Source organism: Capra hircus, chromosome 7, assembly GCF_001704415.2.
Source record: "Capra hircus breed San Clemente chromosome 7, ASM170441v1, whole genome shotgun sequence".
NCBI classification, from domain to species: Eukaryota; Metazoa; Chordata; class Mammalia; order Artiodactyla; family Bovidae; genus Capra; species Capra hircus.
In genome coordinates this window covers 89,948,056-89,963,651 of record NC_030814.1, presented here as the reverse complement: position 1 = coordinate 89,963,651, position 15,596 = coordinate 89,948,056, and the positions used below count along the sequence as shown (strand labels likewise).

Genomic DNA, 15,596 nt, shown 5'->3' with positions numbered 1-15,596 from the left:
AAGGAGGGAAACTTTGATCCAGAGACAGGCACACAGGGAGAATGGCATGTGAGAATGAAGGCAGAAATCTGGATGATATATTGACAAGCCAAAGAACAGCAAGGATTTCCAGCACCACCGGAAGCTGGGAGATTTGGATCAGATTCCCAGTCACAGCCTCAGAAGGAGCCAGCCCTGCCAACAACACCTTGATCTCAGACTTCTGGCCTCTAGGACTGTGAGAAAATACATTTCTGTTTTTTAAGCACATAATTTCGGCAGCCCTAACAAACAAATACAGTTCCCAATGAATACAGACATCTAATGATGTTAATAAAGCTCCCTAGATTTTTTCTTTATTGTTATTATTTGCTACACTGCACAGCATGTGGGATCTTAGTTCCCTGACCAGAGATCAAACTCAGGCCCCTTGAATTGGAAGCGTGGGGTCTTAACCACTGGACCACCAGGAAAGTTCCTAAAGCTCCCTAGTTTTTAATGCTAATAAGTTTATACTCAATATTGATTCATTTATTCCTCACAACAACCCCACAAAGGAGCTGTTAGCATCGTCCTCGTTCTGCAGATGAGGGGTTGTGGTACCAAGAAGGGAAGTGACTTGCCCAGGGTCACACAGTGGAACATCAGAGGCACTGTGAAATGTGTGCTAACCACTTGGATACAACTACCTGGAATTTGTATCTTTTCTAAAAATTTCTCCTAGGGCCTATGGGGAGGACCACAGGCCCTTGCCTTACCTTGCCCTGAAAGGAACTTTAAAATAGTCTCACCTTTCTGAGATAATCTGGGACTGGATCCAGGGTGAAGAGGCCGTGGAGCACATTTCAGTTGGGGATTGGGGGTCTGGTTTGCTGTGTCCTAGTCCTACAGTGATCCTCCCAGGAAACTCTCAGCCCAGCCAATGCCCACAGTGAATGAGCCTCTTCTCAGAGATTCTAACCCTGGCTACCCTCACCCCACACACCAGACTTGTCCACAATAAGAGTGTGTATGTTAGTCTCTCAGTCGTGTCCGACTCTTTTGTGACCCCATGGACTGTAGCCCACCAGGCTCCCCTGTCCATGAGATTTCCCAGACAAGAATACTGGAGTGGGTTGCCATTTCCTTTTCCAGGGGATCTTCCTCACCCAGGGATAGAACCTGGGTCTCCTGCATTGTAGACAGATTCTTTACCGTCTGAACCACTAGGGAAGCCCCATGACAAGAGTAGGGCCAGGCATTCAGCAAAACACACCCCAAGCCCCATGCTGGCCAAGCCCTGGGGTTCTGTAGAGGTGAGGTGAGTCAAGAAGGCAGCCCTACCTCCAAGAACCAATTGCCCAAAAGGCTCAACCTTATGATTTCCTTCACACCCACCCTTATCTTCAAACTCTGGTCAAAGGTTGACCTCTTGACACCCAAGGTGGAGCAGGGACTAATGAGGGGGGCAGTCTTTGGGAAACAAGAGATTTCCTCAATGTATGAAAGCGGTCTACCAATTGATCTATCTCATCATGGTGCTCTTTGTAGGGAGGGAGCCCCCTGTCACTGCTGCTTAAGCAAGCAGCAGATCCCCTAGAGAGGAAATTTCTTTGCTGGGAAATCCTGAGGATCCCTCCTCTCACCAAGATCCTCTGTTCTCTGCTCCAAGATCAGAGCTTTTGGGATTTCACAAATCAAAGTTGTAACAATGATAGTAATAATTGAAGTCCAGTGAGTGCCAAGCATCTTACAGGGACATCACTCATATGAACACTTTGAACCCTCAGCCTAGCCCAAAAGAAAGAATTGATACCGTTGTATCTTTCTCCTCATTTTAAGATAAGGAAACTGAAACACCAGACAGACATTGAGTTGTCTGCCCAAAGTCACACAGAAGTAGGATTTGAACCCTTGAAATTTAACCCCAGTCCTAACCCTTCTGCACCACAATATCCCCCATTATTATAAGATAATGATAATAGTACCAGTAAACAGCCAATTCACTGAACCTTTAGGCCAGTCGCTGTCCTGGGTACTTTACTTCACATCCCTCTTTTCTGGGCAGGAATCCTGTTGGGGGTGGATGTGATGCACAGCATGGAAGAATTGAGGTTCAGAGAGGTGAAGTGACTTGCCTATAACTGCACAGCAGGTAAGGGGTGGGGATGGAATTTGAAGCCAGGAATATCTGATGCCGTGGGCTTCCCTCCCATCCACTGCACCTCTAGGGTTTTGGTCCCTGGAGTACAGAGTGGCAGAGGCACCCAAGTCTACCATCTTCCATAAAACTCACTTCAAACCTTTCATACTCCAAGACAAAGGTGGCCTTAAGTGTTTCCATGAAAACACCCTTGTGGGCCATGGACAATCTAGACACCAATTGTTTGATGCATGAATAAACTAAATCATTAATGATACAGGCTTCCCAAAAGTGGAGCCCCAGGGTGACCCCACAGAGCTTTCAATGGGGGGTGGGGAGAGAAGAGTGTCCACCTTATAGATGAGGAGGCTGAGGTTCCCAGTGGCCCAGGTCATCCACAGAAATGACAGGGCTGGGACTTAAGCCCATATCTGCATGACCCATGACAAAGGGCTCTCCCCCAGCCCACAAGGATGCTCCTCTCTCCAGCCCTGGAGATGCTCTTCTCTGAGAAAGGGAGCAGAAGTGGCCATGGCCCCTCCACAGCAACAGGTCTCTGTTCAGCTGGGGCTCTGGGGACAACACTTTGACTGATGGGTGATACTAAGGCTCCCAGGCTGGGTAGAGACAGAGATGGACACACCTCCCTGTGTGTCATCAGCCTGGAAGACACAGTGAGGGATACAGGGCTGGGGGAAGCCCAGAAGATGAGGAGCATCTTCAGGCACTCAATAGTGATCCCCCTAGAAAAGATATATCCACTCCAGGAATCTGTGAATGGGACCTGATCTGGAAAAAGGGTCTTTGCAGATGTAATCAAGGATCTTGACATGAGGTCATTTTGGACAACCAGGTGGACCCCAATCCAATGCCAAGCATCCTTATTTGAGACAAAAGAGGAGAGACAGATGGAAGGACAGGGGAAGATGAAAGCAGAGACTGGGCGGATGCAGACACAAGCCAGGGGATGCGTGGAGCCTCCAGAAGCTGGAAGAGGCCAGAAGGACCCTCCCTGAGCCTCCAGAGGGAGCAGAGCTTTGATCTCAGACTTCTGCCCTTCAGGACTGAGAATCTGTGGTCATTTGTAAGGGCCACCCCAACAAACCAGTACAGATGGGAACCCAGCAGGAGAAGCAGTTTGGAAGGAAGATGTGGAACCCAATTTGGGCCCTGCTGAATCTGAGGGTTTGCAGGTCTTCATGGAAAGGACCATCCAGGACTGACTAAAAAACCCCCCAAGAGGCCCAGGAAGATGTACCAGCTGTGTACATGGAGCCAAGCTCTGCTGAAGCCCCTCCCCCATCATCCCTGGAGCTTCACACTACTTTTATCCTCATGTTACAGGTGAGCAAACCCCTGTCCAGAGATGCTGAGCTGCTTTCTTGGTGTCACACAGCAAGTCGGAAACAACCCCTGCTACTAAAGGCAAACTGGGGGTGGCTAAAGGGCTTCTGAGTCCCAGAAAATTCCACAGCACTGGGGATGACTTAGGTCTTGGGAGCTTAATATACTGATCTAATGAACTAAAAAAAAAAAATGTTTTAAAGATGAAAACAGGGAATTCCCTGGAAGTCCAGTGGTTAAGACTCTGTGCTCTCACTGTGGAGGGCCTGGGTTCCATCCCTAGTCAGGGGACTAAGATTCCACAAGCAATGCAGTGTGACCAAGAAACACACAAAACAAACAAAACCCCACCAAGAAAACACAAACTAAACTCAAAACATAAATAAAAGGGAAAACAATTATTTTCCTTTTTACTATTCACAGCTCTCACGTTCAGGCATAAGTCTGGGATTTATGTCACTTCCCAGGGAGCTTGACAGGTCTAGGAACTGATCCCGATGGACACTGGTGGTGTCCCTGTCTGCACCCTGATCCCAGATGCACCTGGCCTCTCGCTGACCTGCCTTTGAATTTGCCATTTCCTTGGTCCATACATCCTCACCCTCATCTTTACCTGGCTCATTTCTCCTCAACCTGCAGGTCCCAGCTGAGTCACTCTTCCTCCAGGAAATCTCCCCATCCCCGACTGATGCTGGGGCAGGAGGATTGGCGACAGGTAGCGTCCATGTCACTGATGTGTCCCCAGTGCTCAGCGTTGGGCCCAGTACACAGTCCGTGCCCAGGAAGAATTTGGCCACCGTACATGGTCTCCACCCTTGTCCAGCCCCACCTGGACTGCTCATTTCTCCTCCCCACTGGTCCCCGGCTCTGCCCTAGTCCCCACATTCTGTCCTCCCCAGAGAAGCCACGAGACGGCGCCTGTGAGCTCCTGAGTCAGGCCTCGCCCCTCCTCTGCCCACAGCCCTCCAGGGTTCCCACCTCCCTGGGGGAAAAGCCCAGGTCCTTCCACAAGGCCCTGCACAACTAAGTCCTTCCTCTCCCTGGCCTCCCCTCCTTCCTCTCTCCCCCTCACTCACTTTGCTCCAGACACACAGGCCTCTTGAGTGTTCCTCCACACACCAGGAATGGTCCTGCCCCAGGGTCTTTGCATGAGCTGTTCTGGGATGTATTCTCCCTCTGATCTCTGCACAGTTTACTCTCTTACTTACTTAAGGTCTTGGCTCAAATGTCACCTCCCCCAGTGAAACCTCCTTGGAGCACTCCGTTTCAAATGACAGTCCTCAAACATGCCCCCTCCCTATTCTATATTTTCCAGTGCCCTTAGAACCATCTCAAATGTCACTTTTTTTTTTTTCTTGTTTCTCCCCTACTGAAATGTCACTCCAAGAGGATGGGGGCAGGGGGGAGGTTGTTTAGTTTTGGGTCCCTAGTACCTAAATAGTGTCAGGCACACAGTAGGTGCTCAGTAAATACTGACTGCAAAATGAACGATTTTGCTTCCAAGATGACCTGCTAATATCAAGACCACCTTGTGGGCAACGACTCCGTTTGTTTTCCTGCCTCCCCTCCCTCACCAGGCCCAGCATGGGGTCAGTCGGTATTTCCCAAGTACCGATCATGAGCCAGGTGCGCTGGGAAAACAGAGGCAGGAAAGACAACCTGTTCCATTTCTCTCTGATCCCCAACATCCCCTCCCCAGCTATAACCAACTGTGTGAGCCCCTCATCTCAAACCCTTTTGAGCCCACCCCCTCACCACACACTGACACCCCTAATTCTAATTCTTTAAATTCAGCTCTAAACTGGTGACTAAAGATGGGATCTAACCCTGCCCAATGCCTTCCTGCTGTGTACTTAACCTCTCTGAGCCTCCACTTTCTCATCCATAAAATCACAACATCATCCATTCAGCACTATAGGCGACACTCCCTTCCGCCGTGGGGCCACCTCTCCACCACCCCTGCCCCTGGCCACCCTCTCCATCTCCTCCTCCATCCTCTCATCCTGAAGCTGTCCCCCACTTAACTGGGAACAGAAGGGCTGATGGACCCCACCCCCCTACTCACTGTCCCTCCCTCCACTTATGAACTCATTGGCTCCTGTCCAGGAGGGCAAACCCTAGGACCCAGGGCTCATGCCTCATCAGGCACACTGTTCTAGCCTGACCTCCTATCTCCCTGGCTGCTGCTCCTTAGCCTCTGTTGCTGCCTCCTCCTCTGTCTCCATGTTACAAACAGGGCTTCTCAGGGTTCATCTGGACCTGTGACTTTCTGCCTGCACCCATGTCGACTCCTCTATGGATCTGGTTTAGTCATCAGCGCTGCACCAGTGGTCACTCCAGCAGGGCGCCCGCCCATCCATCCACCCCTTCGCCTGTCCATCCGTCCATCCATCTGTCCATCCTTATATCTCTCCATACATTCAACCATCCTTCTATCCATTCATTCATCATCCATTCATGTATCCGTCCATCATTCACTCATGTGCCCATTCATCCATCCACCCACACGTCAAGCTATCTCTCCATCCACCCATACATCCATGCATCCACCCATCCACCTGCTAAGTTTCAGGCACTCACTGTTCTGGGCACTGGAGACATAGCAGTGAACACAAAAGGCAAAAATACCTCATCTTAATAGGGCTTCTAGTCTACTGGGAGGAGAGAAACACAAATAAAATAAATAAACTTTACAGTACATCAGAAGTTTTCATTTTCACAGAGGGGAAAAAAAAGGAAGCAGAAAAAAGGGATGTGGAGTGTTGGAGAGTGGCTGAGATTGTAAATCAGGTCCACAGGGTGACTTCACTGAGAAGGTGTGGTTTACAGAAGATAAGGGAGGAAGTATGGTCCAGACAGTGGGCACAGCCTGTGCAAAGGCCCTGGGGCAGGACCACTCCTGGTGTACTGAAGGAACAGCAAGGAGCTTGTGTGTCTTGAGCAGAGTGAGAGAGGGAAAGACAGGAAGGAGAGGAGAGGTCATAAAGGGGGGGAGAGGTCATAAAGGGCCTTATGGGCTATGGGGAGGACTTGGGGTTTTACCCTCAGGCAGGTGTGAGCCCTGGAGGACTGTAAGCAGAGGAGGGGTGGGGCCTGACTCAGGTGCTCACAGGGACCTTCCACTTGCTGGGAGAAGTTCAGACTGTGGTGGGTGAGGGTGGGAGCTAGGAGATCAGGGGAGAGGAGACTAGGCTAGTTCAGGGAGTGATGATGGGGTGGACAGAGGAGTGGGGAGACATGAGTGGGCTGGAGAGGTTTAGAAGGCAGAGCCATCAGGAGGGAGGGATAGGGGAGCAGAGGCGTGAGACAGGGAGAGCCAGAGTGAGTCTACGGTCCTGTTCTGACACACTGAGGGCTTGTCTCCATGACACCACGCTGACCACCAACTGCTCAGGCCAGAGTGTTAGTGTGATCCTAGGTCAGGATCCCCCTCGGCACTGCTGACATCCAGGCGGGGTCGTCCTCCGTGTGTGGGGGGAGTTGCTGTCCTGGGCACTGTGGGGATGGAGCCGCACCCCTGGCCCCACCCAAAGCCAGGAGCCCCTCAGTCATGACCACCACAGATATCCCCAGACATTGCCCAGTGTTCCCTGGGTAAGGATTGCCCTGGGTGAGGCCCACTTCACCAGATCCCTCCCTATTGGATCCCACCAGGAGATGATTTGACTTTTTAAATCACTACACATCACCACTCTTAGGACGGCTCAGCGTTCTGTCCACTTTCTCACAGCGCATCGCGCTCCTCTTGGTCACACAGTAGGTCTGGTTCACTCAAAGGTGGCACATAGCAGGGACTCAAAAAAAAAAAACAACCAAAAAATCAAAACCAGTTGAGAGAAGGGGTGGGTAAGTAGGTGAGTAAACAACCTTGCAGCCCTGCCTAACCACATGGGGTAGCTCTAGATGACGACAAACCCCTTCCAGCACAGACACTGCTGCGATGAACTTGTGTGTCCTGGGAAGGTGCTCTCCCCTCTCTGAGCCTGAACTTCCCACATATATCATGTTGCTCTGGAGACTCCTAGCTGGGGCGGGAATGACACCTCAGGTCCCTCCTTCTAGCAGAGGGTCAGGGACAAGGATGTGATGAGCGCCCCCTTCTCACCTCTTGGATGTGGGGAACTCCACCCCTGAAGGCTGCTGGGGGAAGCGAGAGGACTGGTGAGGGAGCTCACACAACTACCCTCATGGCACCTCCAGGCAACTTGCCACCTTTCAGAAGCCCCTCAGAGGAGCTGAGCCCAACTGTGGCGGCAGAAATGTCCAGCCACATTCTGGGACTCTTTGTGCCTTAGTTTCCCCACCTCAAAAACGGAGGACCCAGAGTTCACTTTCCCCAAATTCAGAGCTCCCTAAGGGACCCTGACCTACCCCTACCCACAGCCCTCCAGGGCTCCCACCAACCTACCTGTAAAAGCTCAAAGTCCCCTCCCTGCCCTTCCCTCCTCCCTCTCTCCTGCTGGCTCACTCTGCTCCAACTCCATTCTCCCAGTGCTGCAAACTTATTCTGACCTCAGGACCTTTGCACATGCTGTGTCCACTTCCTGGAATGCCTTTCTCTTGGCTTTAGAACAACAGCTTTTTCATCTGCCATGCAGGGCTCATCCCAGATGTCACCTCCTGTCAGCTTTGGTCACCGGCAGTCAGTTGTCACCCTTCAACACACATCCCTCTTTACTTCCTCCTTAGCAACTTGCTCCTACCCAAGTCTTACCTGTTTGCTCATTTGGTGTCAATCCCTCTTCTCTCCCACAGTGATTTGTGTCCTCCCAAACCAGGCACAATGCCTGGCACACCCCAGAGGCTGGAAAGACAGTTGTTAACTGTCTGGCTACCTGACCATTTATTAACACCGATGATGTGCAAGACGCTATTGACAGGGATTGCATTAACCCTGTCATTATTTGCATTCTACAAATTAATGGTAATTCTTACAACTACTCTGTAAAAGAACTCTCAATACTCCTCTTTTACAAGTGAGGATGCTAAGGCTCAGGAAAGATAAGGCAGTTTGTCCAAGATCACCCAGAAATGAAAAGTAGAGTCAGGAATAGAAACAAAGCCTCTTGGGCTGCAAAGCTGATGGTCATTCCCATTCACCTGGTGGGGAGGAAGGTGGCAAATGTTGAGGAGGTATCCACCAATCCATCCACTCACCCATCCATCCACCCATCGACCCTGCATCCCTCCATCCATTCACCCATCTTCCATGCATCCATTTCTCCATCCTCCCATCCATCCATCCACTCACCTAGTCCATTCCTCTATGCTTCTGTTCCTCCATTCTCCATCATCTGTCTGCCCAACCATCTTTCATCTATCTGTCCATCCATTGATTCCTCCATCCATCCATCCCTCTATCTATCCACCCATTCATCCACCTAGATATCTGTCAATCCATTCAGCCTTTCATCCACCTACCCACTCTTGCATCCAGCAATCCACTTATCCACCACCAAGTCATCACCATCTATCCATTCATGCCTGCAGCCATCTACATATCATCTGTTGGCCAGGCCACCCCCCACCACACCCAACCACCCCCTCACCCTCTCCCTCCCCTAGGCCTTTGTACATCCACATGCTCCACTTCAAAATGGTGAACAGGACATGGTCCCTATCCTCACAGAACTTACATGTCAGTGATGATCACCATGACCCCAGATCAACAGGACTATTGCCAGGCCAATGTCTTCCAAACTTAGCAGCCCCTCCCTCTGGCCCTGGTCACCTTCAATCCAAGGAGAACAAGGAACCCTGGATGGCTTTCACCTTGAGTCTACATCTCCACGATCACATCTCTTTCCCTGCTTCCCTTATTTATCTTCCAAGGTGGGTCAAGTCTCAGGCTGGGAGGTGTGACACTTAACTATATTGCTGTGTGACTTGAGTGAGGGTGTCACCTGTCTCTGAGCCCTTGTCTATCCATGTGGGGGGCGGGGAACCTGGTTCTCTAAGAATCACTGTGACCTAAGCATGTGTCTGTTTATTTGTGTCCCTTTCATCCCACACTGTGAGCCTCACCCCAGGGGGAAGCTACTGATGTATCTGCCCAGGTGTGTGAGAAGTGTGTATATTACAAATAAGGCTGGGAGGCTGGAAAGAGGCTGATGGTAGCAATGACAGTTAACAGGACATGAAGCTTTCTTTCCACACAGGTCTGAGATCTTCCTCTGCTCTAAATTCTTCCACGGCTCCCCAGTGTCTCAGTAAAGATCCAAGCTCAGTGCAGCATAAGAGGCCCTTCAGGGCTGAGTCCCTGACTTCAAGGCTGACTCCCTGGCCTCAACTACCATGTGAAAGTGAAGTTGCTCAGTCGTGTCCAACTCTTTGCGACCCCGTGGACTGTAGCCCACCAGGCTCCTCCGTCCATGGGATTCTCCAGGCAAGAATACTGGAGTGGGTTGCCATTTCCTTCTCCAGGGGATCTTCCCTGACCCAGGGATCGAACCCAGGGATTGAACTCAGGTCTCCTGCATTGCAGGCAGATGCTTTAACCTCTGAGCCACCAGGGAAGCCCTTCAGCTACCATGCCTCACCTAATTCCTCCTTGACTCCAGCTGTGCTCCTTCACACCTCCAGGCCTTTGCAAACCCAGTTCCCTCTGCCCACATCCACGAGGACAGAGACATTCACCTGGCTGGCTCACTGCTGTGTTTCACATCCACCATAGGGCTCAGAACATAGAAAGTGCTTCTGTGAATAAATACATGAAATGCTTTCTCCACCTGGCAAGTTCCTATTCACCCTTCAAAGCCCCAGTTCTAATCCCCTTCCTCCACCCAGCTGGATTCCCCAGGCAGAGCCTTCAACTCCCTATCCAGTTCTCTCAACACTGCATCCCTTCCCTTTGAAACACCCTGACCATTCCAGCTGTAGGTGCCAATGTGTAGCTCTGCTCATTAGGGGGGTCTCAGATCTCTCTTGCCTGGTGCAAGGCCCCAGAAGGCTTTCAGGAAGTGTTGGCTAAATGAATGAGTGTGGTCCTACTGAGTGCTCCTAATGGCCAGGGTCTCATCAGCCAATATCAGGGTTTAAAGAGAGACCAAATATCATCAAAAGGGAACCATGGGGCTCCAGGGACCCTCTGCTGTTTCCCCACCAAGGCAAAACTCCATCCACTCCTAACCTGGAGGGTCTTCGCACATGCTCTGCCAGGATCACTTTTCCCCATCAACAGATCCTTTGGGCCTCAGCCTAGTAGCATAACAAGCATAGGCTCTGCACCCAGCCCTGTGTTAAGAGCTTAAAACACTATTCTGGCCCTCATCTCCCTTAACTCTCCTCAAGTTGGGAGTCCCCACTGGTCTCATGACTCTTACAGATGACAACACTGAGCCTTGAAAAGTTGAAGCAGCTGCCCAAGTTTCCACAGCCAAGAAGATGCAGAGAAACCAGACACCCTAACTGCTCTCCCTTTTCAACTGCCTCCTCCAGGAAGCCCTCCTGGTCGCCACTCCTGCAGCAGCTGGGGCCTCTGGATTGTCCCTGCGGTTGTGCGTCGACCATCTCAGCCCTGACATCAATGCCTTGGAACTTCCGGTTCCTCATTGTGTGCCCTCCCCCCACCCCACACACATCACCACCAAATGGGATCTGGGGGTGGGAGGAGTCTGGGAGAGGATTTTTCTCTATTTTGCCCGACACAGTATCCTGGGTCTGGAAGAAACAGTGGTTCTATTAGCAGGTGGCTTCACAGCCTGTTGACTCCATCATGCCTCCCAGGAATTCCTGTTTGCCTGGACTCTCAGACCCGCACACAACAGGCGCTCAACCAATGCACTCCGCCTAACGGAAGGCAGAAACGATGTGATGGTCACCCATAAGGCCCCCAGCGCCTCATAAAAGCCTGTTAACCCCCTGAGGATGGAGTGGTTGGGGAAACTGAGGCATGGAGGGAGGCGTGCCCAGCTCAAAGCCACACAGCCAGCCCTGATGGCTTGCCCCCCACCCCCTCCCTGCCCAGCCGCCGCTGTCCCCTCCCTCCGTCCCTCCCCACCGGGCAGCGCCTGCCGGCCGCCCAGCCCGCCGGCTCCCTGGGGCTGGCACGTCACACACGGAATTTCATGCCTGGAGCTCGGCGTGCTCCAGCCTCTCCCCCCACCCTCTGTCACCCCCAACCGCCAGCCGAGCAGCTGGTGCTCCCATGGAAACTGCAGGCCCCCACCAGCGCCCCCCCCCCCCACCCGCACCGGCCCCCTTCACAACCTCCGCTTTAAGACAAATATTGTCATTAACATGCAAATGCATATACGATTACCATAAAGGAGGCCGCGCGGCGGCGGAAGAAGCGATCGCGGGCGCCTGCCCCGGGCAGGGCGGGTATTAATATTCAAGCCGATCGCGCGACAGAGGGCCCGAGCCACACCAGTCACCTGGGAGGAAGGGAGGGCACGTGCACCCAGCCCTCTCCGAGGGAGGGTCCCAGAGGAGGGCCGTCTCCCCGGCAGGTGGCTGGAGGGGGCGATGACGGGACCCTGAGCAGTGGGAGCCCCCCTAATTCCTGGCCTCAGCCCCTGGCTGGGCTGGGGGCACCAGGCAAGGCCTTTCTCTAGATGAGGCGCAAATCTGAGTGGGGGGGAAGCGGTCTCGGTCTGGCGGCCTCCCTGCCCCCCAGCTCTCTCCCCACTCTCACCCTCTCTGCCTCCCCCTGCGGGTGGGGGTGGGGGGAGGCTTCTCAGTCCCCCCTCCCTTGTCTCTGTGTGTCTCTCCCCTCTGCTCTTGCAAGCCTCTCCACCTCTGACTCTGTCTCCATCTATCTGAAAAACAACAGCCAGCACTCATGGGTCTGCCCTCTTCCAGAGAAACCTCCACTTCTTCCCTGCCTTTCTCTTGGTCCCAGCAGGGAGGTCCCCTGCACAGACCCTTAGGAATGGGGGTGCCCCCACCTCACCCCCGGCCGTGGCCAACGATGTCATAGCCCCCCCTTCCCTTGCCCTCCCCAACACCACCCCTGGGGAAGGTGGGGGTCCTGCCTCGGCTTGTCACTCCATCCCACAGATATATTTCTGCTTCTTTGCCCTGGGTGGGAGACAGGTGTGTGACAGCTGGGTGAGGGGCAGCTCTGGTCAGTCCTTGGGAGCCAGTATTTGCCCCTCCGGCCTAAGTTTCCTTTCCACATGAAATGCACAGATGCTCACAAGCCCGTGGGAGTCCCGATCCCATCAGCAGTGATCAACCAGGCCCCCCAGTGTGAAAATTAAGGGTGAGACAGTGATCGTGGGAATACTGGATGTCCATTCCCCTGCTGGCTGCAGGGGCCACGGGGCCACAGTCGGTGTTCTCAGCTCCCCTGGTGCCCAGCCTCCAGGGGCCCCCAAGGTTCTCTGGGGGTTTCTCTCCGCAACCTGAGGTCCACACTCCCACCCCTGGGCTCTCAGCCAGCACCCTCAGTAGGCACCCTGCACCCTGCAGGTTCCCCAGAAACAAAACCAGATGAGTGTTAGCAGGAGGAGCCTGGACCTCCCCACCACACCACAACTCCCCACGCATCATTCCACTTCCCTTTGGCTGAGGCCCAGAGAGGGACAGCCACTCGCCAGAAGTCACACAGCTAAGCGCCCCCACAACAGGCCTCCAGCCCAGCTTCTGGCCCTTGAGACAACTCCCACCTTCAACACCCCCTCAACTCCTTCCCACAGATAAGGTCCTACCAGGCCCAGCACAGGTGGGACAAGGAGGAGCCTCCATTGGTGTCCTGAGGGTACTGGGCTGGGCAGGTAGATATGGGGAGAAGGCCCTCCATCCCATTACCCCCAGGCCCTCTATCTGGGGCTCCAACCTGCCTAGGGCTCCTGCAAAGTGGATGTCATGGACACCCAGCTTCTTAATTTTCACCCTCCAAGGAAAGACTGCAAATGGGAAACACACTGAGGCACCCCCAGTCCCAACATTCTCCAGCCAGGAAAAAAAAAAAAAACCCGCATTCATAAGACCCTGTTCTGTCGACAATAGGTAAACTAAGGCTCTCAGGTCAGTGAAAATCCAGCCAATCTCTCCCTTAGCCTTCCATGCTGTGGGGGTGGTAGGGTTCTCCAGGAGAGATTTAAAAATGAGAAAAGAAGGAAGGACCACCGGGTGGCTCCATCTCCCCACACCCCATCTGTCTCCGAGACCCAGAGCTCACCAGCAGCCTTTCATTCAACGTTTGGGGGGGCACATGGACACCACCTCCATCAGAATCTTTCTAGAAATGAGCCCTTCGGACATACTGGGGGTACGGGTTGTGGAAAGACCCCTCACACAGCCGTGGACCCCTCAGCCTGACTCATGGGTGAGCACAAGCCCTTTGCCCTCCTAGGCCACAGGGAGCGGTTAGATTTTCCAGGCCCAGTTTTTTGTTTTTTTTTTTTTTTTTGGTGATGGTTGGATTTGAAAGAGATGGGGGATGGGAGGAGCTGCTTTCCTCCCCTTGGGTACCAGCTGGAGGGGCTAGCTGAAGTGGCAGGCCTGGACTTCAACCCACCAGATCCTCCCAATGGCCTGTCCCAGCCTATCATTCATTGACTCATCCATTCGTTCATTATTCATTCATTCATTCATTCAACAAACATGTATTCATGCTTACCATGCTTGCCACACAGAGAGGAAGACGGGGATGAATGCAGTCTGAAATAGGTCACGGGCCCTGATCCAACCCCAAGGCCCCTCCAGTGTCCCACCGAGGGTGTCAGCACAGTCCTCACCGTCCCCACCCCCCAGTCCCCATCCCCTGTCAGGAGAACTGCCAGGGCCACCCCAATTCAGACACTGTGCCATGATCTGAGCCCAGGGCTGGGGCCACAGTCCCCAGCACCCCCTCTCAGCATGCCAACAGAGAATCAGGTGGCAGGGAGGCAGGCAGGCCTTCCCACCCGACCTGCCTCCTCTGCTGGGCTCACAGGTCGCCCACACCTCCCCGTCCACCCCAGGATCTGGGCTCTGCCAGATGGACAGCCCAAGCTCATCGTGTTTGGCCTCAGCCCTCAACACACTGCTAACAGGCTTGGCCAGTTTTAACTCAAGCCAAAGGTGGAGGCGGCAGTCTGGGTGCGGAGGGGGCCAGTGGGGGGCACAGAGAAATGGAGGGGGAATGCTGATCCAAACAGAGAGGGTGGGCATGGCGGGGAGGGCACACGGTAGCCTTTGAACCACCCAAGAGGCCGGCGCTCCCCCTGACTGGCTTAGCTGCCTGCACCCCCACCCCCCCCACCCGCTTTCTTTGTAGTTACCGATTAGCCCGAGATCCTGAGCATCCGTGTCCCCGCGGCCGGCTGGACCTGCCCCGCCGGCCTGGCTTTGTGAAAATGACCAAAGCAATGAAATCCAGTGGTGCAAACTTCCCCGACGGGGCCTGGGGAGGCCGAATGAATGGGGGGGGGGGCGCACAGGGAGGGGTGGCAGTGTTCAGGCAGCTTCCCAGCAAAGGGGCAAGAAAGAGTGGGTGAGGGAGGGAGGAAGGGGTGGGGGTCTAGAGGGAATAAGAGGGAGAGGGAGAGAGGGAAGGATGCTGGGGGTGGGGGAGGATGGGAGGTAGGGGGAGATGAGAGAGGAGAGAGAAGGGAAGAGAAGAGAGAGAGAGGGAGAGGGAGAGAGAGACAGAGAGAGAGAATGCCGGAAGGTGGGGAGGGAGGGAGTGGAGGCGGAGGAGGGGAGGGGGCCAGCTCGGATCTGTCAGCTGCACCCCCAGAGGGGGGAGGAGGGGGTGGGTAGAACGGGGTTGGGGGGGGAAGAAATGATGCCGTGGCAGTGGCAAGCGGAGGGAGGAGATGAGGAGAGGTTGGTGGCGGGGAGAAGATGCCGGAAGGTGGGGTGGGGAGGCCGAGGGAGGAGAGCAGAGGGGAGGGGAGCGAGCCGGGCGCCCACCTTTGTGCATGCCCGTGTAGGGGTCTTTGAGCACCGTGAGCTCATAGATGCGGCCGAACTGCTCGAAGAGCGGCTTGAGATCCTTCTCGTCCAGGTTGCGCGGGATCTGGCCCACGAACAGCTTGATGGCGTCCAGGTCCTTCGTGCCGTCGGGCTGCCCCCCGGGGGGCTCGGGCCCGCTGCTGCCCACGGGCGAGGGCCGCGGCTGCAGGAGCTGCTGCTGCTGCCGGCGCGCCTCGCTCTCCGTCAGGCGGGCCATGGCGGGCGAAGGCGGGCGGCGGGCGCGGGACCGAGCCGGCGGCGGCGG

The 15,596-nt window shown here is 54.1% G+C and overlaps 1 protein-coding gene across 5 annotated transcripts in view; it reads right to left on the bottom strand.

The window, feature by feature from the left end:
- The window catches only part of CELF5 (CUGBP, Elav-like family member 5), a 50,404-nt gene extending 34,808 nt beyond the window's left edge, over positions 1 to 15,596 (bottom strand). For 3 of the 5 annotated variants that reach the window (XM_018050809.1, XM_018050808.1, XM_018050810.1), the window contains exon 1: positions 15,290 to 15,575. In XM_018050809.1, coding sequence (XP_017906298.1) covers positions 15,290 to 15,548 — 259 coding nt within the window. In that variant the 5' untranslated portion in view covers positions 15,549 to 15,575. Of the gene's footprint in view, positions 1 to 15,289 lie in introns of all 5 variants that reach the window. The other 2 variants (XM_018050806.1, XM_018050807.1) reach the window with 1 other exon arrangement.